The sequence below is a fragment of the Panthera leo genome, chromosome B3 (assembly GCF_018350215.1).
Source record: "Panthera leo isolate Ple1 chromosome B3, P.leo_Ple1_pat1.1, whole genome shotgun sequence".
Classification (NCBI taxonomy): Eukaryota; Metazoa; Chordata; class Mammalia; order Carnivora; family Felidae; genus Panthera; species Panthera leo.
The window spans coordinates 46,843,360-46,869,634 of record NC_056684.1 but is presented as its reverse complement, the minus strand read 5'-3'; the positions used below and the strand labels follow the sequence as shown (position 1 = coordinate 46,869,634).

Below are 26,275 nucleotides of genomic sequence, written 5' to 3'. Positions count from 1 at the left end.
CCTTGACACCGCAGGCGGCAGGGAGAGCCTGGGCGTCCAGGGGTTCCAGGGCTCCCGCCCGCCCCTGAACAGACCCTAGGCGGGCGCAGCGCCCCGAGCCGAGGACTGCGTTCCACTTTGGCCAGGTCCGCGCCCTGGGGAGAAAATGCAGCTAGACGGGTCGGGCGAGAGCGCTCGGGCCCCGCCCCCGGCCCCGCCCCTCCGCGCACCCTCCCCGCCGCAGCCGGAGCAGCTCCTGGGCCGCACCGCCCCCCGCGCAGGGCGGGCTCGGCGCGCTTATTCCGCCCGGAGGAGCGCAGCTGCGGGCTAGCCGCCGGCCGCCGCTGCGGGATGCTGCGCTCCACGTCCACCGTCACCCTGCTCTCGGGCGGCGGCGCCGGGGCGCCCAGCAGGAGGGTGAGTAGCTGGGGGCGGGAGCCGCCGCAGTCCCGCTTCCCCGACCCGGCAGTCCGGCTGTAGCGGGGTCTGGCGTTGGGGACGCGCGGGAGCGGGGCCCCGACCCCGACGCCCTACCCTGGACTCAACTCTCCCGTCCTGTTCCAGCTCCGGCCGTGACCCTTCTCTGGATGCCCAGCCAACGGCTCGTAGGGCTTAGGGGACTTTGTGGAATTCCCAGAAATTTCCTCTCCTTCCTGCCTTCTCTGTCAGGCCACGTTTATTGGCGGCACGAGTTTAAAAAGCAAGGGAAACAATTTCTGTGGTGTGCCTACTTGAGACTCACAGGTAATGAATATCTTTAACACCCAAACTTGCCTCCTTTCAGCGATTAAAAGCAAAGGTCACTGGTCCCTGCTGGTGATAGGATAACACCGATTCTGGAGTGAGTTTAGCCAAGGTAGGCTTCACCTGACAAGGTAGAGATCAGCAGCTGGACATCTGGGAGCTCAGTGGTGTGGGACTTGGGTTTATGCAAACCACTTTGTTCATTCTGATTTAAATATTGCATCTTTCCTCATCTCCCCAGATGCTTTGTGAAAGATGCTAGGCACGTGCTGTTGTATCTTTCCCATTCTGTATCTCTTCCAAGATCAGTGCCTCAGAGCGCACTGCCAGGGCCTTGGGCGGTGGCTTTTTAGTTCATCCCTTCTTCATAATATTCATATTTATCAATCAGTGCTTCTTTTCAGTGGTTGAGATTTCTCTTATCATGTTCCCCAAGTTTTAGCTAAACAGATGCTTAAGTCCGAGCCAGGACCCCCTTTGGCACTCCCATCTTCTAGTCTCATAGACATACCTGTTTACGTTTCCATACCTCAACCAGGTGACTAGCAGTCCCCTTATGTGCTGCCTTCCTTTAGCTCTAGAAGGAAGACCTGTGTTACTCTTGGGTGTGGGCCAGGTGATGGATTCTGAGGGGGGCAGATGTGTGCACGCGCCCGTGTGTATGTGTGTGCATGTGTATACATCAGACACCCAGGGTTGACAGAACTCTGGCTTCTCAGTTATTAGCTTTGTAAAGCAAGATCCCCATTGGGTCCAAGTGAGTTTCCATTCACAGTCCCAGCCTTACTGCAAGACAGGCATTTGCCTTTTTTTCTATTCTATGGAAATCTTGCTCAGTTGGAACACAATTGTGATTGAGAAAGAATGAAGTCACTGAAAAACCAGCCCTGGGCCTAGACAGAGGCACGGGGTGGGGGGGGGGGGGGACCAGAATGCATGAAATAGTCCAGTCCTCCTCCAGAGATGGGTGGCTAGAGTGGGTGACTGCAGATGTGATTAGTGTACTAGGTAGCCCTTCTGAAGATTGTTTTTCTCAAATGTTCACTTTCAAGTATTTCATTGTAAGTAGCACAGTGGACAGACTATTGGAAAGGCTTTGCCTTTTGAACAAGACAACCAAAGTACCTAGGACCAGAGGGGTCAGGGAGCTGAATCACCATGTAGGGCTGTTCTGAGTGCATGAGTACTGGTGCACTTGTTCAGGAAAGAAGATTTTTACAGGTTCCAGGATTCCCTTCATGATTTCCAACTCTGCTCATGATTTGCAAATGCCACGGGTCCTGTCTATGTGTATGTGTATGGGGGGCATGGTGAGAAGATATGATCTGTTGCTTGATTTTTTTAAACAACACTTAGAGATTTCCTTCTGGATGATACAGGGCTAGGTGTCGGGGCCTACTCTACCCGTGGAGGCAGTCATTGTCACAGACTACCGTCATACAAAGTGATGGTTGTTATAGTGGGGTCCATTGTGAACAAAGTCGGGTGAAGCTAATAGGAAGGGTTCTTCCCAAAGCATCTGAGGAAGACCTCCCTTTTCAGGAGATACTGGAGTTCAGTCTTGAAGGGTGCATAGGAGTTCGTGGGGTGATTGATAATGGGATACTGAAAGGAGGAAATATCCCTCATTTAAATGAAGCTCTTGGTATATATTGTATCATAATGGCACATTGCATTTTCTTTAAGGCAAAAACGTTTATTTCTTGGAAAGATAAGAATGGGATGTCTTGAAATTAAAATTGTAGACTAAGTAATCGTGGAAATTGTTCCTGAAGTTGAAAGTCTGTCAATAAACTCTGTATCATCCTGTCTTTCCTCTTGGCTCTTATTGGACAAGTGATGGTCTTAAACAAGAACATGCTAGCCATCAAAATAGCAGTTCTGTTTTGTCCAAAGAGCTTACCAAATTAGGGACTGCAGAGGAACCAGGCTATGTTGGTCCAGATATTCAAGTAAACTAGCAATGGTGGTGACAGCTGACACTGAACAGGGAGTTTTCTGAGTCAGCCAGCCAGGGAGGTGCAGCCAGACCAGACTGTCACCAATTATCCCTTGTTCAATGGCTGCCACCTACAATTTGTACTTCCTTTTTATCTGAAATCATCTCTCAAAGGGGGGGGGGGGGAACTGGTGGGAGAGTAATTTCTGTCAGCTGATAAGCAAAGCTCTGAGTGGCATTTACGGATGCCAACCCATTTACGGGTTGTGAAATTAAAAAAACAACAACCCTACCTTCAGTTGCGCACTAAAAATAGTTTTATCTGTGGCAACAACAGGAAGATAGATTGGCTGGAAAAGAACCATGGATGGAAGGATGACCTTAGAGAATGGGGGGAAACATTAAAAAAACTATGGACATTGCTTCATGATTTTGAAGGGAATTTTGTAAATGAAGTTAATCCCACTAAATGAGCCTTTGACATGAAAGGTCAGTTGTGTGGCCAGGTTGTGCTCTTTGCTGGGGGAAGGCACGTGTTGCTTTGTGCAGCCAAATACTTTTGGTTCAGCTGTTGAGCCGGGGCGATGAGAGGCATGCATCTGTCAAGAGTTTCCTCCAGCATCACACTGTCTTGATAATAAGAGACTCTTGGCTGGTGTTGACGGTATCATGGCCCCTGGGTGGCTCATAAAAAGAAAAACAAAACAGAAGCAAACCCAAAAAGGCCACAAGGATAGGACTGTCTCGTAGCCTGCTCTTGCTGATAATTCTTTCTATTTGGTAAGGGCTTTTTTTTGTCAAAACCCAGCTGGCCTACCAGTTATCCCTCCTTCACTAATGCACACTCTCCTAGGTCCCATTTCTGTCTGACTGGCTCAAAAGAATTTTCCTTAGGTGGCCACTGAATGGGTCAGACAGGTGTTTACCTCACTTCCTTTTCACAGAAACATCTGTGTGCATAACTTCTGTATCTGTGGGCTCTGTAGGAAAGGACATGGCATCGGGTGTCTGGGAGAAGTTAGCTAGCTGCAGCACCCACCAGGGATGGGTGGGTAGGGGGCCCATTGCACCCAGGAAGCAGGCTGGCTCCTCACCAGGGCCTCCTGGAGCCAGCCCCTGACAGACCAAGTTGCAAAGTTTTGGAACCCTGGCATCCTCAGGGCTTAGCCCAAAAGCCTCTCCCACTAAAGTATGACATATGTGCTTTGGTTCACCCATCTTCCTGTGTCAGAGGTAGGACGAACAGACCTGAGTCTTGGAGACTCTTAAGGAAACTCAAGATAGCGATCCCTTGGTTGTCCTGCAGAGGGTATGGAGTGGGATTCTGGCTGGTTCCTTGTCTCCAGTGCCCCGTGGGAGGGCTGCATATGTGGTCTGTGTCATGGTTCATCTGCACTGAGTGTGCACACAAGAAACCCAGATGCTCGGCTTCTGATCCCTTGGAAAAGCCTTTCAAGTCAGTCAGCCTTAAAAATCGCCTAATCGAGCTCAAGGAGCTGTGGATCCAGGGCTAACTAACCAGAGACCATGTTGAAAAGGTTCCATCTGAAATACTTGAAGCAATTACTTGCGTCATGGCCTTAGGGCTTCCCGCAGTGAGCTCTCCCAGCCTAGAACAGTTGCAGTGTTCTCCAAGCACACGGAAGAGTCACACGGGGGTATTTCTCTCTGCCCCGCTTGAGGTGAGGGATGGTGCTAAATTTCAGTCACACTGCTGACTCTTACTTACACTTTAAGGCCAGAGTGCTCTTTCTAAAATGCAAAATACAGAGCCCAATGACTCTGCTTCAGGAGCCCCCTTTGTCCTGCCAGCAGCGGCTACAAATTCCTTACTTTAGCATTCAGGCCTTTCTGATCTGGCCTTAGGCTTCCTTGTTCCCGTCCCACACTTGTTCCAAATATTCCAAATTTCTTGCCATTCCCAAACCTTTCATGCTGTTCCTTGCCTCTTTCATGCTTCTCTGATGAAGGGGCAGCTTCCAGGAAGCCTATCTGAACTCTCCTTTTCCGTGTTCCCCTAGTGGCCTGTGCACCCTGTCATTGCTTGCATCCACTGGCTGTGATTAACTACTTGAGGAGAGGGGTTAGGGACCCTCCCTCCCCAGGCCTGGTGTAATTGGTATGTAAAAAGAGGTGTGTGTCATCAGGGTCCTAAAGAAGCCACACTTCACACTCAGTTGGCAAACAGGAAACCAGGAAGAGAAGCTTGGGCTAAAGCCAGCCCATCGCCTCTGGCTCACCTGGGCAGGAAGCAGGTGACAGATGGATGTGAGTGCTGGCCCAGGTGAAGAGTTTGACGGTTCTGGGAAAGCCTCCAAATATTCCAGTCTCCTCATCCTGTTGAACAAGTTGGAGTTTCATTCCATTGGTTAAGTCAGTGGTTCACCCTAGTTATATGTAGAATCACTGAGAAGCTTAAAATATCTAAGCCTCAGACTCATTTAAGCCAGACTGTTTAAATGAGAACGTCTGAAAGTAGAGAATAACACCAGTATTTTTCAGGAAGCTCCTCAGGTGATTCTAATGTGCAGCCAAGAATGGGAACTATCTCTTGAATTATCACTGTCTCCTTATAGCTTTCTTGGAAATACCCTCCTGAGACAGTGTTCTGGAAGCTTCCTTCAAGTTTGGAAGGAGCAAGGTGGGGGGGTGGGGGCAGAGCAGGAAGTCCTAACACCCCAGGTCGCACTGCTATTTGTGTGCATTCCCTTACCTGCATTTCCTGTCTGTATTATGGCATTCCTGGGCACATTGTGTGCTTGTCCAGAAGGGAGCCATTGAGAGCAGGAAGGAGGAGCACTCACTGTCCTTGTCTTCATGAATTTTGTCTGGTGTCAGTCCTGACACAGGAAAGAGGGGCTCTAGAGCACTTTATACCACCTACAAAAAGTGTCCCTGTATGCAGATAAGCTACTGTCCCCTGGGCCATATTTGGCCCTCTTGGCTTGTTTTGTTTGCCTCTGAGATATGAATGTTTTTTATGGTGGTCTGCAAAACCTAAATACTTACTATTTGGCCCTCTACAGAAAAGGTTTGCCCCACCCTGATGTAGATCATCAGGCCTGCAAGTTCAGGGCCACAGCTGAGTTAAGAGGCCTACTCCAGGTGGGGCATGCCGTGTCTCACATAGCCTGACCCACATACTCCAAAGATTTTATGCTTGTGCTGAGCAGAGTGTGGTGTGTGTCCTTCCAGCCACAACCACAGGGACCACACCTGCTCTTGTTAGGTGGAACTGGGCAGGAACCCACAGTCACAAAGTGGACCAGGCCTTAGAGAAATGTAAATACATTTGGCTAATTTCCTTAGGGAAATCTTTGTAAACTGATTAGCAAGACCATCCACCCCCACCCCATCCCTGGGTCATCTTCTCCACCCCTTTTTATTCGAGATGATAGTTTTCTCTTTGGTAAGCCCAGGTGCTGAGGCTGAGAGCATGATGGTATGTGGATCTCTAGATTCCCCCATAGATGGAGACCCAGCCTTCTGCCTCCACAAAGAGGGGGTGGGTAGGTCAGAAACAAAGCCCCAGAGGACTTGGGGGAGCTCCCAGGTGCCCTGAGTTGCAGACAAGGCTTTGTTGTGAATTTTCATGTGGAGGAGGCTTGAATACTAGCTGCTCCTCCCTGTTGTCCCTACCAGAGGGGCTGGTTTGAAGAAAGTGGAAGGCTCTCTGGGGAGTTTCAGACTGTGTTTTAATTCATCTTAAAAAGAAACTCATACTGACATTTAATTTACTGAGCAAGTGCCCATTATGTGTTGATACTATGCTAAGCACTGTAAGAATAGCAAAAACAAAGCACAAAGCTTGCTTGATCTCTCCCCCTATTTTTTCCTTTCTGTTCATGTTGTAATACATGGAATATAATGGGAAGTACTCAATTTTTTGAGTCCTTGAACTCAGATTTTAGTGTTAGTCCCTTCCTCCAAAGGGAATGGCTTTGATTGTTGAATGGCTCCTGATTGTCTTCCACTAGAGACCTTACTTCTCCATCAGGCATTTGTAGCTTGTTAGAGTTTGGCCCCTACCTGTTTGTTTTCCTCTTCACTCTAGTGTAGGCTGCAGGCCCACTTGGAGTCTCAGAACATTCGCACATCTGTGCCTTTGGCCAGGCTGGAGCAAATTCCTTGCCTGGTAGTTGTTTGCTGTTATTCTGATGATGGATTCTCCAAACCTCAGTGAACTGCAAAGTCTTATTATCTTTCTATACCTAGCTCAAATGTCACCTCTAGGAGCCTTCAGTATACTCCCATGTCCAGTTAAGACTATTGTTTTTCTTATATTCTTACTGCTATGTAAGGAAATGCAGTTCTACCATGCCTTAACCACCAAGGTACCCTGCCTCTCAGGACTTTGTGTTGGTTACACTGAGTGTTCTTATTTGCTTTGTTTGGGTATGTTTTTGGATTCTGAGCTCTTGGGAATATGGCTGTTTCTTTTTTATCTTGGTAACCTCATTGCCCTTAAAAATATTTTACAAGTAGTGGGTGCTCTGTAACCTAGTGATGAAATACACTGAATCTACCACCTTCCTGCTTTTGGTCCACTGGAAGATTCCCTTGCTTGTAGGGACAGCTAATCCCATAACTGTGGTGTTCCCACTAAGTAAGATTCAGTTTTCCTCAATGCTCAGAATACAGGACTGAGCCTGCTGTTGTGGGAGCAACAACAGCTAGTAGGTGTTGACACATGTATGTGTGTGTGTGTGTGCACTTGTGCAAGTCTGTATATGTATTTACACACGTGTGTATACATGTGTGTGCATCGGATGGGGTGCAGGAGAAAAGCACTTCCTTTTCTCTGCAAAATTATGCTATGGATTAGAGCAGCCTATCACAGAAGATTATTGAACATCATAGACTTGGATTGCCTACCTGGTGTGAGTTACACTTTGATGTTTGTGCAAATGCCAGCTGGTTTCAACCGGTCCAGGCAGCCTGGAGTCAGAAGTTTGCCTTTCTCTGGCAGAACTCGGATTCCCATCGGTGCTACTGCCTGTCAGCTGGGAGAGCTGCCCCCTAGCTGGAATGGGTGGTTTGTCTTTGGCCAACATGACTGATGGTGAGCTCTGAAGGTTTGGTGCAAAGTTGGCCACATTGGAGGCATGTAGTCCTGGGGCTATGAGGGGATGAAGCTTGCCCATAGGAACGTAAAGATGGAGAGTGATTGTGAAACCAAGTCACTGAGTTGAAAGAGCTGGAGTTTTTAGATCCAGAAGAAAAGAGGTTCAGAGGGAAGGAGGCCTGTGTAGAGAAAGGGGAATTCTATTCCTGCCCTGAGGGCAACCCCAGGTCCATTAGGGAGGAGTTCTGAGGGAACAGGAAGCTGGAGGTGCTGGGTAGCAAAATGGGGTATCTCGAAGGTAGGTGACCATGTGTGTGGAAGTGCTAACATATATCCCACATGGGCTCTTTTACCTGTGCATGGAAAATGTTATCCTCAGTCTCCCACCTGGAAGGTACATTGGTGGGTAGGGGGGTTCCTCTGTAGGTCGGCAGTTTGGACTTAAAAGGTCTTTTACAATCCCATCCCATTCTGGGTTTGTGGGCTGCAGGGTGGTTTGCTCAGAGGCCACCCTGTGGATGGGTGCAGACCAGGTCAGGGGGTATATTAATTTGCTAGGGCTGCTGTAAAAAGTACTCCAAACCAGGTGGCTTAAACAACAGAGATTTATTATCCTCTGGTTGGGAGCTAGAAGTCCAAAATCAAGGTATTGACAGGGTTAGTTCCTTCCAAGGGCTGTGTAGGAGTGATCTGTTCCAGGCTTCTCTCTTTAGCATGTTCACATGCTCTTCTCCCTATATATGTGTCTGTCTGCAAGTTCCCCTTTTTATAAGGATATCTGTCATTTTGGGTTTCTGTTTTTTTTTTATAAAGTTTTTTTTGTTTAATTAGTGAGAGAAAGAGAGTGTGCGTGTATGAGTGAGTAGGAGAGGGGCAGAGAGAGGGGTAGAGAGAGAGAGAGAGAGAGAGAGAGAGAGAATCCCAAGGAGGTTCTGAACTACTGGTGCAGAGCCTGATGAAGGGCTCAAACCCACCAACTGTGAGGTCATGACCCGAGCCAAAATCTAGAGTCAGATGCTCAACTGACTGAGCTACCCAGGCGCCCCAAGGATATCAGTCATTTTGGATTAGGGCTCACCCTGATGACCTCAGTTTAACTTAATAACCTCTGTAAAGACCCTGTTTCCAAATAAGGTCACATTCTGAAGTTCTGGGGTTAAGACTCCAATATACAAATGTTAGGGGGACACAGTGCAGCCTATAACAGGGACAAGCCAATGGGGCTGGGTACTCTGGGTGCTGCTGGGGCCCTCTTTGGGCTTTTCCAATGGCCAGATCACTTCTCCCTGGGAAATCACAGCAGGTCCTGGCTGTGACATTGGGGTGAAATAGACATATGGCGTTAAGCATATTCCCATTGTTGTACAAACATCACCACCATCCATCTCCAGGATGTTATCATCTTCTCAAACTGAAACTCCATACCTGTTAAGGAATAACTCCCCACTTCTCTGTGTCCTCAGCCCCTGGCAATCACTGATCTGCTGTCTGTCCCTAGGAATTTTGACTATTCTATATACCTTGTATAAGTGGAGTCATACAGCTGAGAGAGCTGTCATTGTGTCATACCCATGTCTTTGCATGATTGGCTTCCTTCACTTAGCATAATGTCCTCAAGGTTCATCCATGTTGCACCATGTGTCAGAATTTCCTTCCTTTTTAAGGCTGTGTGATATTCCGTTCTGTGTATATACCACATTTTATGTATCCATTCATCCACTGATGGACATTTGTGTCGCTTTCAGTCATTGTGCATAGTGCTGATACGAACATGAGTATATAGACTTTTAAATAACTTTGTGCTTCTGTATATACATGTCTGTTAGAGAAAAGTTCAATATATAGCCAAGGAGAAAGCACTTTCACAGTCCAGTCACCACTGTGTATATTTTGGCCTTTGTCCCTCTAGCTGTATTTTGACCAGTGCAGGTGAGATACGATCATTCTATACATACTGTTACAGAACTCGAGCCAAAATCAAGGTATCAACAGGGTTAGTTCCTTCCAAGGGTTGTGTGGGAGTGATCTGTTCCAGGCTTCTCTCTTTAGCATGTTCACATGCTGTTCTCCCTGTATGTGTGTCTGTCTGCAACTTCCCCCTTTTATAAGGATATCTGTCATCTTGGGTTTCTGTTTGTTTGAATGCTATGACATTACTCGGTAATGTCCTCATTTTGAGCAGCAGGGTGGTGAGTTGCCTGATCTGGGCCAGGCAAACGTTGGTCTTATCCTCAGAGTCCCCTGTGTGGTTGGTACGATCACCTCATTGCTAAGTGGGGGAGACGGCACCGAGAAGCACAAGGTCACCCAGCTCTTTGTACCTCTGGCACGGGTTTGTAACTGGCTTCTCCTTTCCGTCTCTCCTAGGCAAATGTCTGCAGACTGCGGCTGACTGTACCTCCCGAGAGTCCAGCTCCAGAGTCAGGTGAAAAGAAGGTCGAAAGAAAAGAACAAGTAAGCCGTCTCCGAGCAAAGCTCTGACAAGTTCTCATCTTTACTCTCTTTTATTTTCACCCCATCCCCCACGTCCACCCCCCACCCCTCCACCCCGGTCCTCTAGCCAGTGTATTCACAGAGTCTGAATGTCAGCGATCTGCTGATGAAAAGCCCTCTCGACCTTGCCACCCCATCTTCCATCTTCCCAGAAGCCAGACTGCCCTGCCCGGCTGGCCCTGCTGGCCTCCTGCCCCTGCTCTTGTTTCCTGGTGAACGCTGGCTCTGTGTTGCCTCAAAGCTGTGGGGACGCTGGCCTTAGTGGCAGGTGCTGTGGCAGGGAACGAGTTTTTCCTGAAAGAGCCCAGTCCTGTTGAGTCAAAGGGCCCATTGTGAGCTGCCTGCGGCTGAGCCTTTCTCAGCAGCTGGAGGTGGAAGGCCCAGCTCATGGTGGAGGCCTCCTGGAGAGGAAAAGCCCAGCAGGCAGCCCGGGCACGGGGCGAGGGCACTTGGCTGGAGGGAGGGGGAGGTCATCAGATTTTTGTGCTAGGTGCTGGGCCATGAAGATAAGTCTGACCTTGTCCTTGTCTTGGAGGAGCTCGAAGGTTTTCGGGTGAGGCAGACCTATGAACAAGGTTGATGTGACACTCAAGTGTTAGGATCCGGAAGTGCAAGAAGGGCTCCAGGACCACGGGGCAGGGAATAACTGACTGCCTGGGGAGTCACCGAAGCAGAGACTTAAAGGCTGCATAGGAGGTGCCACTCACTTCCGGGTCTGTTGTCCCGGGCAAGCCATTTTTCTCATTCACAAATAGTTATGGGGTGCCTACTGTTTTCCAGGCGCTGTGCATGTGTGTATAGTATACCATAGTATATACTACACTGTGAGTAGAGTAGTGAACAAAGCAGTGAGCAAAAACATGCCTGTCACTCACCAAACTTATCTTCCAGTTGGGAGGAGAATGAAAATTTTTAAATAAAGCATATTTTATGGAGTTTAGAAGGTAGTAAGTGCTGATGGAGACACCTAGAGCAAGAGAAGGGGATGAGAGTGCCAGGGGTTAGGTAGTAATTTTTCTTGTGTGTATATTTTGTGTAAGTATAAAAGAAAACAGTGAAATGATTTAATATATGATCATATAAGTTTTATAAATGGAATGACAATGACAAGCCTTGCTGTGAAGTTGACCACACGTGGCCACCTGTGGAAAAGGAGGCTCTTCATTGAGTGGTAAATGGTTGATCATGTCCCTAAATTTACTGTTGGGCTTTGTCTCTCCTTCCCTTCTCTTAGGCTCTTTTCCCTGCTTTCTCTAAGGACCAAGCTGCCTGAACTAATTTTAATAATGAGTGACAGAGAAAGGAAGGAGGAAGGAAAATGAGGTTATGATTAGGTGCAAAGTTAGAGAATGTAGAGTTGCTTATCTGCTTAAAGAGAGAGGAGAAGTCCCACCAAAGGATCCAGAAAAATGGCTGGTTGCAGGTGGGAACAAGGCAAGTGCCTGGTGAACCTGGAACATCTCATGCCGGAAAGCAAGATGGCACTCACCCAAATGGGGTCAGAGCAAAGGACCCAGAAGCTGGTTTGAAAGTGGTCTCACTGCACTGGCAAAATTGGAACAACTTTACATCAAAACTTAAAACAAACTTCACAACAAAATCCCATCAGAAAATGATGACAGTAATGGGCTTTGACACATTGAATAATTAAAAAAAAAAGATTCAGTAGTTTACAGTAATCATCAGAGATTTAAAAAGCAAAAGCTCTTTTATAGAACTTCAACTGACAAATTTGGAAAGTCCCTATTTTATAACCCCAGGTTGGTTCCTCAGTGGATGCAAAGACTAGTTAGTGGAAGGTTATTGTAGAGCAGTATTTTCACATGGTCCCAGAGTGTCACCTCATAGATTACTTTCACTTCCACACTCAAAACACACAGGGGCCCCTGGGTGGCCAAGTCGGTTAAGCATCCGACTTTGTCTCAGGTCATGATCTCAACGGTTCGGTTCATGAGTTGGAGCCCCGCGTCAGGCTCTCTGCTGTTAATTCTGAGCCCAGTTCAGATCCTCTGTCTCCCCCTCTCCCTGCTCCTCCCCTGCTCTCGTGCTCGCTCACTTTCTCCCTCCCTCCCTCCCTCTCTCTCTCTCTCTCTCTCTGTCTCTCTCTCTCTCCCTCCCTCCCTCCCTCCCTCCCTCCCTCCCTCCCTCTCTCTCTCTCTCCCTCTCTCTCTCTCTCTCTCTCTCTCTCCCCCTCCCTCCCTCAAAAATAAACATTAAAAAAGCAAAGGCACAGTGGTGCAGTCTGGGAGCCAGCGCTTCAACCACGTGGTCCAATCTGGCTTTAGCAGTAGTGGGCCAACCTGGTCTGTGGGCTTCCGAGGTGGTGCAGTCAAGTAAAGCACAGTATCACCTGTGTGATATTTGTGCCAGATGGTTTCAGCTGAATCTAGTAATGAGGGAATAGCAAATCCCAAAATGTGGGACATTCTTTAAAAACGGTTGGCCAAAGGGAGGCTAGGAAGAGTTAACATCAAATGTAACAAGTGAAGCTTGGTTAGATCAGGGATCAAAAAAATAAAAAAAAGTGTAAAAGTCATAGTGGGATAACTGTACACTTTTGAATATGAACCACATGTTAGATATTATTGAACTAAATGTGACTCTTCCTTGTGATGATGGTGCTTTGGTTATATAGTCAAACCATTTTTTCGACCTGTGTGTAGCTTTGAACATTGTCTGAAGAAAAAGTTTGGGGGTAAAAGCTCCTAACCCAAACGACCCAGCTGGATCCCTGTTGTTGACTAGATTGAGTGGGGTGCTGTGCTGCTGGGGGGTGTCCCCTTCTGCCCTCTCTGCTGCCCTGACTGTTCTTTTAGAGAACTGGCCCTGAGCTGTGATCAGGAGCTTATGGGCTGCTCAGCGCACGAGGAATCGGAAGGAGCACTTTTTGTGTTGTTGTTTTTAAATTGTTTTAGTGTTTATTTTTGAGAGACAGAGCATGCGTGCATGCGCAAGTGGGGGAGAGGCAGGGAGAGAGGGAGACACAGAATTTGAAACAGCCTCCAGGCTCTGAGCTGTCAGCACTGGTAGAGGCTGATGTGGGGCTCAAACTCACGAATCGCGAGGTTGTGACCTGAGCCGGAACCAGACACTTAACCAACTGAGCCACCCAGATGACCCGAAGGAGCACTTTTTGAGGGGGTGGCCTAAGCTGGAGAGAGTGACAGGACAAGGGCCGTAGTGGCTGCCCCATATGCATGGCACGGGAGGTGGGAGATTTGCTCTGTTGGAGTTAGATCTGAGCCGTGTGCCTGGGCAGATGTTGATGAAGGGCACTGACCCTGGTGCTATGAGCCCTTGGAGGGTGCGTCCCCACTAAGAGGAATCAAGCATTGCCAAGGATGGAAGGCATGTGTTCTATGTCAAGCGGGAGTTGGTAACCAAGTCGTGTACTTCGATCAGCCCCTTTGTCTTAAACAGTGCTTTTCAAACTTTTCAAAGCAATAGGTCTCTTTTTTGTTTTTGTTTTTTAAATGAAAATAAATGTTATTCTGGGCCCTCATGTATAAACCAGGCAAAAGTGTTGCTAGTGGGGGCCAGGGTCCCTCCTGTTCTCCCCGGCTCCTCCTGTGGGTACGTGAGAACCTCAGGGCTGCGAGGAGCACAGGGCAGAAGCTGTGAAGACAGCATGTGCTGTGAGCCCTCTCACACTGGGTGGGCCCGGTATGCAGCCTAAGTGCCCGTCTGCAATGCATTGGTGACTCACTGCAGAAGAGCTGGCGTGGACAGGGAGAGGGTTGGGCCGGCTGCTTCCCCAGGACTGACGTCCTTGGGTGGTGGTTGCACTCGAAGGTACGGGTGGTAACTGTGAGGCTGTTCTGAGTGGTTCCGTCACCATGTTCTGGCCAGATTCCTGGACTTGAGTCACTGGGAGCCAGAGGCCAGGCACGAGCAAGGAGGCCCTGAAAGGGATTGCCTGCTCTCATGTGCCATCAGCATTGTTGCCCCTCCCTGGGACACCATAACCCTCAAAACTGCAAGGTGCCAAGAACTCTGGATGACCTTCCCTGGTGAGATGACTTGGGTTCCTTGGAGGGGCCCGTGGTGTGCAAAGGTGGGGGGATTGGAGCTCGCTCAGGTATGGAAGCGGAAAGATACCAAAGGCCTGATGGGCTTCTGATGAAGCGACACTGCTCAGACAATATCCAGGACCCTGTTAGAGCTGTAGCTGACTGGGGGCAGGCCTGGGCCTTATTCTTTAACACAGTCATGGAAGGTGCTGAGTGTATTTTCAGGGCCTGGGATTCCATGGGGCAGCTGGCCACACATAGATGCCCTGCCATTTGGGTCATTCTTCTGTGCACTCTTCCTGAAATCACTGGAGAGGAATCACTCACTCACAGAGGCAGGGTGTGGCAGATGGTATATTTTCCCCAGCTTTGTGATGGTGTGTTTGGAGACTTCTGGGAGCAATCACAGCAGAGGCAGTGTCTTTCTTTGGAGTTCTGGGTTCCTGGGGCGTATGCGAGAGGCTTCCTGCCCTGTGGCAGACCATTCCTGCCTGCTGCTTTTAGTCCTTCTCTTATAGAAGGTACCTACTGCCCCGAGACTGCCTTTTGCAGGCCACAGTTGAGCTCCCAAACACTTATTTCTCTGCTACTTGGTTTACTTACCCTGAAAGGAAGCACAGTAAGGCCTGGTTGCAAAGAGTAACTGAGCTAATATATGGGAGTGACCCCCACAGTGCCCTGTAATACTGATTACAGAGGCAGTGACTCAATACCAAATCTCAGCTCTTTGAGTGCCAAGCCCAGTCCTTTCTTTGCTTTTCTCCATCAGACCCTCCAGGAGTCATGCCCCTTCCTGCAACTGTCTCTCCGGCATCTTCCTCTTAGGCTGTGCCTGCAGCATCTTTGTTTGCTGTCCTTAGGTCCTTCTCCATAAATCTGAGCATCCATCTGCCATATCCTTAGGCTTGGTCTCCTCTCTCGGCAGACTTGACCTCAGAGAACTCATGCTGTCACGGCACTGAGCTTTCTGGGGAGTTGCTCACCCTACCCGTCAGCTCTTGGCCATGCCAGTTTTCTGTGTTCTCCACATGGTGGTATTTTTTAGAATACAGATATTTAATCACCACATTACCATTATTTTGGTATTTAAACATATGAAATCTGGATTATTTGTATGAACCCAGAAAATTCTAGGCTGCATTACGTTTGGAATGGAACATAGGTATTCTCATTTAGAAAGGGTTCTGACCCCATTCTTCTTCTGTTTTAGAGCCTCTTGAGGCATCTCACATTCCCATTGCCTGATGACCAGTGAGGATGATTGTGTTTTCCTAACATTTGTTCTTCATGTATATTTCACCCAAAGCCATTTGAAACGAGGGTATGTCTTTTTATTTTGTTTCCCAGAGCCTAGCTCCCTGCCTTTCACATAATAAGTGCTTAAAGAGTGACTTAAGATTCGGTTTTTGTATTAGCTTCTTGGGCTGCCATAGCAAAGTACCATGAACTGCATGGCTTAATCCACAGAAATTCATTGTCTCACAGCTTTGGAGGATAAGAGTCTGGGCTCAAGGTGTCCGTCAGCAGGGCCATGCTCTCTCTGCAGGCTCTAGAAGAATCCTTCCTTGCCTCTTCCAGCTGCTGATGGTTCTGGCGGTCCCTAGCTTGTGGATGCATAACCCTGCGTTCCTGTGGCATTCTTCTGGTGTGTGTGTCTGTATCCAAATTTTCTCCTTTTTGTGAGGATACCCATTATCCTGGATTAGGACTCACTCCAATAACCTCATTTTAATTCACCCTATCTGCAAATAAGGTCAGATTCTGAGGTACTGGGGTTTAGGGGGTACAACACATTTTTTTTTTTTTGCAGGACACAATTCAACCTGTAACAAGTTTCTTTGTAGAATGTTATCTTAAATTTTTTTTGATGTTTATTTATTTTTGAGAGAGAGAGAGCGTGAGAGAGCATGAGGCCGGGGGTTGGGGAACGGCAGAGAGAGAGAGGGAGACCCAGAATCAAAAGCAGTCTCTAGGCCCTGAGCTGTCAGCACAGAGCCTGACGCGGGGCTTGAATTCACAAACTTTGAGATCATGACCGGAGCCGAAGTCGGACGCTTAACTGACTGAGCCACCCAGGTGCCCCTGTGGAATGTTAACTTAAGTTGTATCAACAAGTCAGATAAATTAGTCATGGGCTTTTATTTATATATTAAAAATCATTAAAAATATGGGAGAGGAAATGCTATTAGTTTGTGGGCACAAATTTCATGTTCAGAAATTGGTAAATGTGGAGTATAATGTTTACAAAATTGTTGAATATTAAAATTCACATTGGTGTAGAATATTTTGAAATTAACTCCCTATCATTTTCAAAGAATTTTGTGAGTGTATATACCCCTGTTCCATGTAACTCTATATGCAGTGTATTCTTAGACACACACATAGCAGTAAGAGACAGAACTAACACCAGCTGTTGCAGATTTATCAGTTAAATTGGGGTCTCACTGCATGCTTGAATTTTAGTGAACATGACCTGAGCTCTCCCAATTCTGAGTCTGTGTGATAGTGAAGTCTTTTGCAAAGTGACAGGGTAATTTGAAGCAGATAATATTTTCAGTAGCTGTTAACATGCTGCCATTGTAGATGTCCTTTAGTGACTTGTGTTTTTAAAGAAGCTGTCTCTCTTTAGACCTTTAAGAACTCTGGTGAGGGAGAGCAGGTCCAGGTGTATGTATGAAAAATGGGGAACTTTCATACCCCAGTGTAATGTTTCAAAGGAGGAAACCCTTGCCATTCAGTTTTATTGTCCCCTTTCCCTTAAAAGCCCTGGATGAGTAAGCATGCTGAGTCTTCGTCCTTGTCCTTGGTGTGACTGTTTATACAACATCATGGGATGTTGCCAGGGGAGGGAGTGTCCTGCCAGGATTCAGATCGAGGTCAGGGCTGTGCTGAGGGTGTGCAGGACTCCACGTGCCTCTCAGAGAGAGCAGCCCTATGAGGATGGGCAGAGGCCTGGGTTCTAGTGCTGGTTCCTTCACAATGGTGGCCTGGCCAGGCGAGTCATCTCTGGGCCTTAGTTTTCTCTTCCAGCAAATGTAAATATTAGCCTGGAGTCACTGTTTTTCCAAATTTCTCTAGCTGTGGAACTCCTTATTCAACTGAATACATATGAGAAGTCCATCGGTAAAAGAGGAAAGGTGTAGTGGCTGTGATTTCAAGTAAGGCCAGGGCTGTGCCGGCTGCTGCAGCAGTATACCAGGCCCGAGCCTTCTCAGACACCACAGAAGGGTGGGGTATCATTTCTAGACCCACTGGACCACACAGCTCTTCTCTTTTCTTTTTTCCTGACCTCCTGAGACTGTGATTGTCTTCCCGTGCAGAGAAACAAGGCCAGTCAAGGGGTGAACATTCCTCTGTCACAGCAAGTCTGATGGCTGGGATGAAAAGAGCAAAAAGGCCCAATAAGAGGGAAGCAGACAGACAGAAGCATCCAGACAAACACGTAGACTTTAGCAAGATCCTAGATACTCAGAAATATAAAGACATGACACCACCACTAATGCTAGAATCTATCAGAATCTACTGGTATGGCCCATGGCATACACCGGGTTTTGTGTACATTATTCTGTGTATTTCTGGAACCAGCCTCTGAAGTGGGTGGTGTTATCCCCCCTGTACTGTTCAGGACCCTGAAAGTCAGTGCAGTAAATAACTAGCACAGAGCCATGCAGCTAATACACGGTGGATTTGCGGTTCTCACTTGGGTCTGTGCCGTGGCCATGTTGCCATGGGAATGTCAACTTGCACACTTTCTCCTATCAGGAAAAGTCTGTCTAGGATATTTATATTTTATCAGTCAAGGTTATCTAAGGTGTGTACTCTATGACTGAGTTCTAGCAAAAGAATTCCTGATTTTCTTCTCCAGATACTCTTTTCATTTTCCCTGGAGTTGTTGGGCCTAAGGAGCTGTTGTCTGCTTAGAAGCTAGAAGACAATATCTGTAAGAAGTTACCTCCTATCAGGATACTATTATTAGAACTACAGTCTCTTGGGGATTTCTGCTTGGCTAGAGGATTTTCTTTTCCTTCTCATCGTTAAGCATTCAAAACTATTGGTCTGTGTCCAAGCATGACATGATGATTTTATATAAAATGGTCTCTTCAGTCTGAGATTCACAGAAATGACAAGTACCTTAATAAGCCAGAGATTTCCATTTCCTTGAGGAGACTGGTCTGTCCCTCCCCTCCCTGCTTCTCTCCCAGGCTGTGGGAAGGCTCTCCGGCTCAGCTATATTGTTGGTTCTTGTTCCAAGGAGACAAAACGGTGTCACAAGTGAGTAATGATTAGGGACTAGTAATTTTCTAGGATGGGCACACAGGTCAGACAGGCCCCAGCACTCTGCCTGCAAGATGGGTGGGATGCCCCTGGCTCATTGCTCAGCAGTCCCTGCATCAGCTGCTGCCCTCTGGCTGGAAGGAGAGGTTCAAAGCAAGAAGGTTTGGAAATAACTCAGCTTCTAGTTGGCATGTCATTTACTTCATGTAATGGTCCATCTAAGTCATTTGGGCTGACTGGACATGTGACCACTGCCCGTCCTGGTCTCTGGGGCTGGGTTACCACCATTGGTTTGGACTTATGTTAAGCTGTGTGTTTGCTGTTACTTCTTCCCTGAGACCCTTTCTTCACCAAAGGATTTTCTTCCTTGGTGAAGATCAGTGTTTCAGATGACCAGGTTCTCCAAATCTTCTGTCACAGACCCAATTCCAAACATTCTGTCTTCCTTCCTTCCTTCAAACGTATTTATTGAGCATCTCTTTATGCCGAGTATTGGGGATACTACAGTGAACACGGCAGATTCAGTCTCTGCATTGTGGAGCTCATGTCATGTAAGATCAAATATTCTGATTTCCGGTTTGGGAAATATGGTTGCCTATTACCTCTCTGACCCTTGTTCTCCAGCAGCGATAAAGCCCTTGCAGCAGGAATTTAGGTGGGGAGTAACTTTTCTGTAGTTTCTCTGTCTTTCTAAGGCACTTTCTACAGGCATGAGCATGTAAGTAAGTTGTCAGCTCTGAGTACATCCCAGGGAACAGTTTAACTGAGAGAGAGATTCTCTATCGAAACAGATAGATTATGCCTGCTGTTAATTATGCTGCATTTCACGTAGGGGTTATGGGATGCATTTCAGTTGGCTGTTACCTTTTCCCTTCTTTGGCACGGACTTTGTTTTCATTTCATATATTTGTTAGGGCTTTGGTTTTCAAGGCAATTTTGCCTACTACTGTTTCATACCCAGGAGGCTTTTATTAGGCCTAGGACATTTTTAAGAATTTGATATTTTAATATCAACCAAGCAGCATTATAAAGAAGTTAAAAAAATTTAATTACAGAGACTTTCAAACATCTCCAAAAGGAAACTGAATCATGTGATAAATCACTGACCCTTCACTCAGCCCTGAAGCCCTCGACCCATGCTCAGTCCTGCTCTGTCTGTACTCCTGTCTGCTTCCTTCACCCTGTATCCCAGATATCATAAATATTTAAGCATGTTTCTCTAAAAGATAAAGGCTATCTCTTAATATAATCGCAATGCTCTTATCATGCCTAAAAAAACTAATATTTATCTTATAGGGAGATATTTTAAAGGACCCAAGAGGAGAAAAATTCAGCCATGGTCACAGTGCCAAACATGCCAGCTCTTTTCATTTCTTTTTCTTTTCTTTTCTTTTCTTTTCTTTTCTTTTCTTTTCTTTTCTTTTCTTTTCTTCCTTTCCTTTCCTTTCCTTTCCTTTCCTTTCCTTTTGTTTGTTCTCTTCTCTTCTCTTCTCTTCTCTTCTCTTCTCTTCTCTTCTCTTCTCTTCTCTTTTTCCTGTGTTCTCCAATTTTTCACCAAGAGCTTATTTACATTTCATCACAATGATAGCAGTCTCGGGCTCCTTTGCAACTCCTAGAGATTTTATGATGGGGGCAAACCGCAGCTCCCTGTCCCTCCCTCTAAGAAGATCAGAGGGTGTTCCCTTCAGCTGGACTGTATTTATGTATACTGGGAAATTCCCCAGAACCTCTTCCAACTTCTAAAACTCCCTCTTTATTCAGCAAACACTTATTGAGAAACTCATCGAGTGTCTGTCACTGTGAGATGTCAGGGATTATGATGGAAAAGAAGACAAAGGAGGCCCAGTGGATTGGGGAGCAGGCCTTACATAGATGACGATACTAATAATCACTCCACTGTGGTTGTGGTGAGGGTGTAGAGGCCTAACCAGTCTGAAGAGGCCTTGAAGGAGAGACATTTCAGCCCACCAGTGGGCACCGCGTGCAGAGGGAATAGCCCGCATAATGCCCTGTGGTGAGAAGGAGAGGTTTGCTGATAAAGGAACAGAAAGGAGGCAGTGAGGGCAGAGGGGAAGACGGATCCCAGGAGGCTGGACGAGGGCCTCCCCATCCTGAGCCTGCCTCTTCCCAGTAGCCCTACCGGACTGGGGGCCATGGTCTTGGCTTCCCTGCCCCTGAGGTTTGGGCTGCCGCATGGAGACATGACTTTCAATTTCACTCTTGACTCTTAGCTATTTTGAAGGCTTTGTGGTCAAGGGAAGAGCTTAGATTTGGGAAGATGTACTCAGGCACTTGGATGTTGCACTTTGGAAGAACTAATATTTACATGGTAGGGTTATTGTGAGGATTAAAGAAAATACTGTATAATAAAGCAGACAACAAATATTGATCCCCTGTGCTTTCTTGGCAAACATCTCTTCCCTGTCCCCGTCACAGTACAGTTTCTGCTTACACTGCCTCAGGAACCCTCTCCTCGGGGAATGGCCCATCCTCATGGCCCTTCTCTGGGCTCTTATTTAGTCCCTGACTTTGTAATATTCTTTTAGGTTTAGTTTTTTGAAAGTTGAAATGAAAGCTGTCCATTCAAAAATAATCCCCCCCCCCCTCTTTTTTTGGCTAAGAGGCATAAAGGAAAAAATGAAATCCTGTTTTAACTGAAGACACTGGTATTAAAAGTCTGGGTTCCATCCTTTCCAATGTTTTATACACACAAACAGACATTTAAAAGAAAAAAAAAACGAGAATAGGGAAATGACTGGTTCTCACTTAACAGATCTTCGCTATCTGTTCACGTGGGTAACCGTTAGGTCCATGAATTTCATAGACCTTGTTGTGTTTTCCGTGACATTTTGTGTGTTTTCTTCCCTAGGCGGTGGTTCTCGTGTCCCGGCAGGGCAGGGAGGCAGAGTGGTCTGCGTGCGGCCACCTGAGCCTTTTCCTGAAAGCTGGTCCATATGGGAAAGGCTTTGCTCTGCAGAAATGCATTTCTGCTTCTGTCAGCCTCAGCTTGTTTTTCAGGAAGTGGGTGGGGTCTGACTGAAAGAGTTTGCTTTTGTTTCCTGGTACATAGAGAGTTTCATTAGAGCTTTTCCTCTTCCTAATTTTATGTCTGGGAAACCAGAGGCCTGGACTCGCAGCTCATCATTCCACCAAGAGCCATCTGACAACGTCTTCATCTAAATTTATGTACACATTTCAGGAGTTACATTAGTGCCTGTGGGGCCCAAACATGAAGGCCTCAAGTGGAATCATTTTCTGGAAGTAAATGCAGAGCATCATAATTCCTTATGTCTTACCAAGTATGTATGGAAGGGTGGAAGCAATGGGTGTTTTGTTTTTTAGTTTTTTTTTTTTTAAAAAAGCTCCCATCAAAGAGAAACAATACAAAAGGGTATAAAGAGAGAATTGAAAGTCACCCCGATACCCAGTATCCCCGCCCACCCCAGTGTCCCCTCCTTAGAGGTCATTACTGTTAATAATTTGCCATGTATCTTTCTAGACTTTTCTTTGACAAAGTTTAAAGAAATGGACTTACAAGATTTTCATTCTGCCACAGATGAATGATTTTAAAATGCAAATGACAGTTTTGCCTGCCAAAAAATATGGTGTGAGTTGCATGGAAGGAATTTTTGCAAAAGTGGCTTAAAAATCAGTGGGAGGGCAGAGTCGCTCTTATGGAATTCAGGCTTCTGCATGGTGATTGCCAAAGTACCAGGGTTAGCCCAAGGGGATATAGGACGTAGGCCGGTTTGTCTGTGAAGTCTCAGTCCCTGGGTTTTTCTCGCCCTTCTATGCTGTGGAGGCTGACTCCATCCCCCTGCATCTAACAGAGCCTGCAGTATGGGGAAGTATACTTTGTGTCACACAGAATTGGTCTTGAATCTAGATCTGTGACTATCAGCAAGTTATTTAACCTCTCTGAGCTTTGTTTTTCTTAGCTGTAAAGTGGAGAGGACAATTGCCACGTCATAGGGTGGTTGTCTTCACAACTTAGGTGTACTAAGGGGCACACCCAACCTATAGTAGAGGCTGAACAGATCTTAAGTTCCCTTTCTCCCACTTCTTGAGCCTTCATAGTCTACATGGGTGTTGGGACTTGGCCATGTTACGCCTTCCCGAGGGTATTTGCATTTCAACCCTGAGCAAAGCTTCAGGTGAAGGAAGTAAGGCACAGGAAGATGGTTTTGGAGTGAAGTCATGCTGCCTCTGCCTGGTTTTTCAGAAATATTTCACGAATGGTCACAGCAGGTTGTGTACTCACCCCCACCTCCTTTTCTCAGAGCGGGCTCCAGAGTCAGTCCTGACCTCAGGGGATAGTGTGGCTGCCAGGGGGCAGCCCACATTCTTCTCCCACTATCTCAGCCTCCTGTATTGCAAGTGATGTGTTTTGTGATGAGGTTGAGGGCACACGGAGGAACCGAGATCAGGGGAAAAGCAGCATTACCAGCTTACTAGGAATGTGAGAATGCAGGCACTTGATGTTGTCATGATGGACAACACAGGTCTGTCTGGCACCTTTGTAAGAATGAGAAAGGTGCCCTGCTCCGGGGCAAGGTGCCCACTCTTGGGTGGGTGGTTAGGGTTTCTGTAGAAATTTGAGAAAGGTACCCTTCCTCTACAGTAAAAGGCTGGCTCCACCCATGCTGGGTGCCAGTGGGAGAACAGCTAGCAGGCAGGGTTTCCCCTGTTTCTCCTTGCCACTGGGCTCCTCTGTGCCAGCACAGCCCACATAGCCATATATGGTGCACCCATTATCACAGCTGTTTCCACGAGGCCTAAATGATCATTACCCTTTTCTCCTTTCCACCTTCTTAGCGTCCTGACTTAAGCAATGGAGAACCGACCAGGAAACTTCCCCAGGGTGTTGTCTACGGTGTCGTGCGGAGATCAGATCCCAACGAACAGAAAGAAATGGTGGTGTATGGGTGGTCCACCAATCAGCTGAAAGAAGAGATGAACTACATCAAAGACGTGAGTCATTTAAGGACTTTTGTTTGTTTATCCTCTTTTTGTAGCATGTGAGAAGGTGGAGTCAGAAGCATCGATGTGAACGTATTAAGACATTTTGGAAGAATTCCTAGCGTCACCGTTTTGGGTGGAAATATTTCTACATATCTTTATGGTAATGTTAAAAATACGGATGTAATTCTGCACTGAGGTACCGAGTGAACTTCTGGATGTTACTAAGCAGGGGTACTCAGGAGACCAAATGACTCCCTTCCATGAATGATACAGAGGCTTTTAAGCGATTTTGCTTATTACATTGGATATTCTACTCTTAATATATAAGTTTGGAAAACTATAAATTCGGTTGCTTTTCACCATAAGTAACGGAAAAGCCGACAAAGGAAATTTGTGTCATGTGGGGCTAAGTCCAGGGGTGGGTGGGCTCTAGGCAGGGCGCGTCCAGTCTCCAGTCCTACTTCTCTGAGTTTCTCTTGGTTCTTTCCTCCTTCATCCTCAGGCTCATGACATCATCTGAGCATGTGATGGCGTCTGGAGGAAGAGAAGAGGCTGCTTATCTCTGGTTTCTTTTTAGAGGCCCTCTTTTAGGCTTCTCCTCATGTCTCATTGGCCAGGACTGGGTCACATGCCCATTCCCAAATCTATCGCTGGATGGATCCCCTGCCTAGGAGAATGAGATTGATGATGATGGCTGGTTCAGACCAATTAATTATGTTCAAACAGATGCTGAGAAGTCAACCACACTAGATACAGTCCGTCCTAGGCCAATCATTGCCATTTCTTTGTGTTTAATATTCCATTTCTTCTTAATTACACACTCTTTGAAGAAAGAATGGAAATACAAAAATGTATGAATCCATACATTTTTTATTATGAATCCATAATTCTGACATTTAACCAGAACAGTTGTTAAGTAGCATTTCCTTCTAAATTTTTTATTTCTTTTTGTCTTCTCTCCATTCATCCATCCATCCATCTATCTATCCATCCCTCCCTCCATCCATCCATCCATCTATCTATCCATCTATCTCCATTCCTTTTTGGTTATTTTGGCTTCTCAGTGCCCTTGTTTTCCAAATCAGTGTGATTAAATAGAGAGCACATGAGTTACTTTGATGCTCATGGGCCCTGAACACCAACCTGTAGCCTAGAAAATGCTCTTGAGAAACAGAGCCAGGTGGGGCAGTGGCCTACCCCAGAGGTACCACGTCTGTTTTTGGCCCAGCCAAGGTTTTGTTCTCTCTGGGCTTCAGTTTTCTCCTGTGTAGATTGCAGAGTTTGGGAAGGGGCCACCAAAGTCAAAACTGCCAGCTTTGTGGGGCACCTGGGTGGCCCAGTCAGTTAAGCATCTGACTTCGGCTCAGCTCATGATCTCGCAGTTTGAGTTCAAGCCCCGCGTTGGGCTTTGTGCTGACAGCTCAGAGCCTGGAGCCTGCTTCAGATTCTGTGTTTTCCTCTCTCTCTGACTCTCCCCCACTCGTGCTCTCTTTCTTTCTCTCAAAAATAAATAAATATTAAAAAATTCTTTTAAAACCTGCACACCCCATTTTATTTGGTGCATTTGCAGACAAGATACAAAGTCATGTTGTCAACTTTTTATGGATTTTTTAAAAGAACATCTCTGATCAAATATTAAAAATAACTGTTGGACACCTTCTTTCATGTCTTGAAAGATATGGGTATTTGTATAATTAAAAGGAATAAAACATAATCTTGTTTTGATTAAAAGTAGTATAATAAATGCTTAATAGAGAAAATAAAAGCGAAACGAGCTATAGACATACACAAATGCATAGGACATGTGTTATCTCAAATCCCTAGTCATCCTACCCCCGAATACAATTTGTAATCATTCAGAATATATCATTCCTGATTTTCATATATAAGAGCAACTTGAACATTCCTAGTCTCCAGTATTTTTCTCACAGAAATACTTAGTCCCTCCTTACTTAAAGTCCTCAGATAACATGGCAGTGCTTCAGATGTAAGCCTTTTAAACAAGGCTGAGACTTGCCATTTGCCCAAGACAAAAACAGCAGGTGGAGGCTGGTTGTGAACCAGGGATGACATGTGCCTAGGTCACAGGAGTGGTTCTGACCTGAATTGCCAGCCTCCATTAAAAAATTAATTTCCAGGTTCCACCTTCTATAGTTGGCTTCAGATCAATCTCGCACTGGCTCATCCCTAAGCATGTTTATGGGGTTGTTTGTTCTTTCTTGCCATGAGTGACTCTGGCCCAGTTAGCTTCCTGCAGTATTTGCCACCCAGCTCCCCCAGTCCCCACTGGTGAGCAGTACCAGAGCCAACTCAGGGCCACAGTGAAAGCCATTCTGTCTACCCAGAGTGAAGAGTTGTGCTTTTGGTCTCATTTTTCTAAAATGTTTGTAGAGGACAGGAAGAAAGTAGACTCTTATCAGAATTCATCTAGTGAAGGCTTGGCCTCTTGCCTTGCACCCCCCTCTCCTGCACCCCCTACTGAAATATTTACCAATATGCAGTCACCCTGAATAAACATGCAGTCTGATTTAAAGCCATGTGCTAGCTGTGCAAATGCAGCTTCAAGGTGAAGTCTCCCCATGCTGTCCCCAGCACACTGGTTATTCCAACCAACTGTTGCCTTTGAGCCCTTCTGGCATTGGAAGTTCTGGAGCCTCCCTATAGAGAGCTCCCTTGAGACCTCTTTTCCTTTTTTTTTTTTAATTAAAAAAAATTGTTTTAAATTTATTTTAGAGAGAGAGTGAGAGCAGAGGAGAGAGGCGGAGAGGGAGAGAGGGAAAGAGAGAGAGAGAGAATCTTAAGCAGGCT

At 46.5% G+C, this 26,275-nt stretch overlaps 1 protein-coding gene across 2 annotated transcripts in view; it reads left to right on the top strand.

The window, feature by feature from the left end:
- Positions 1-251: 251 nt before the first annotated feature.
- LOC122221987 (myocardial zonula adherens protein) overlaps positions 252-26,275 on the top strand; it is an 89,082-nt gene continuing 63,058 nt past the window's right edge. For both annotated transcript variants that reach the window (XM_042941913.1, XM_042941914.1), the window contains exons 1-3: positions 252-396; positions 10,095-10,181; positions 23,321-23,476. In XM_042941913.1, the coding sequence (XP_042797847.1) occupies positions 331-396; positions 10,095-10,181; positions 23,321-23,476 (309 nt within the window). In that variant the 5' untranslated portion in view covers positions 252-330. The remainder of the gene's footprint in view (positions 397-10,094; positions 10,182-23,320; positions 23,477-26,275) is intronic.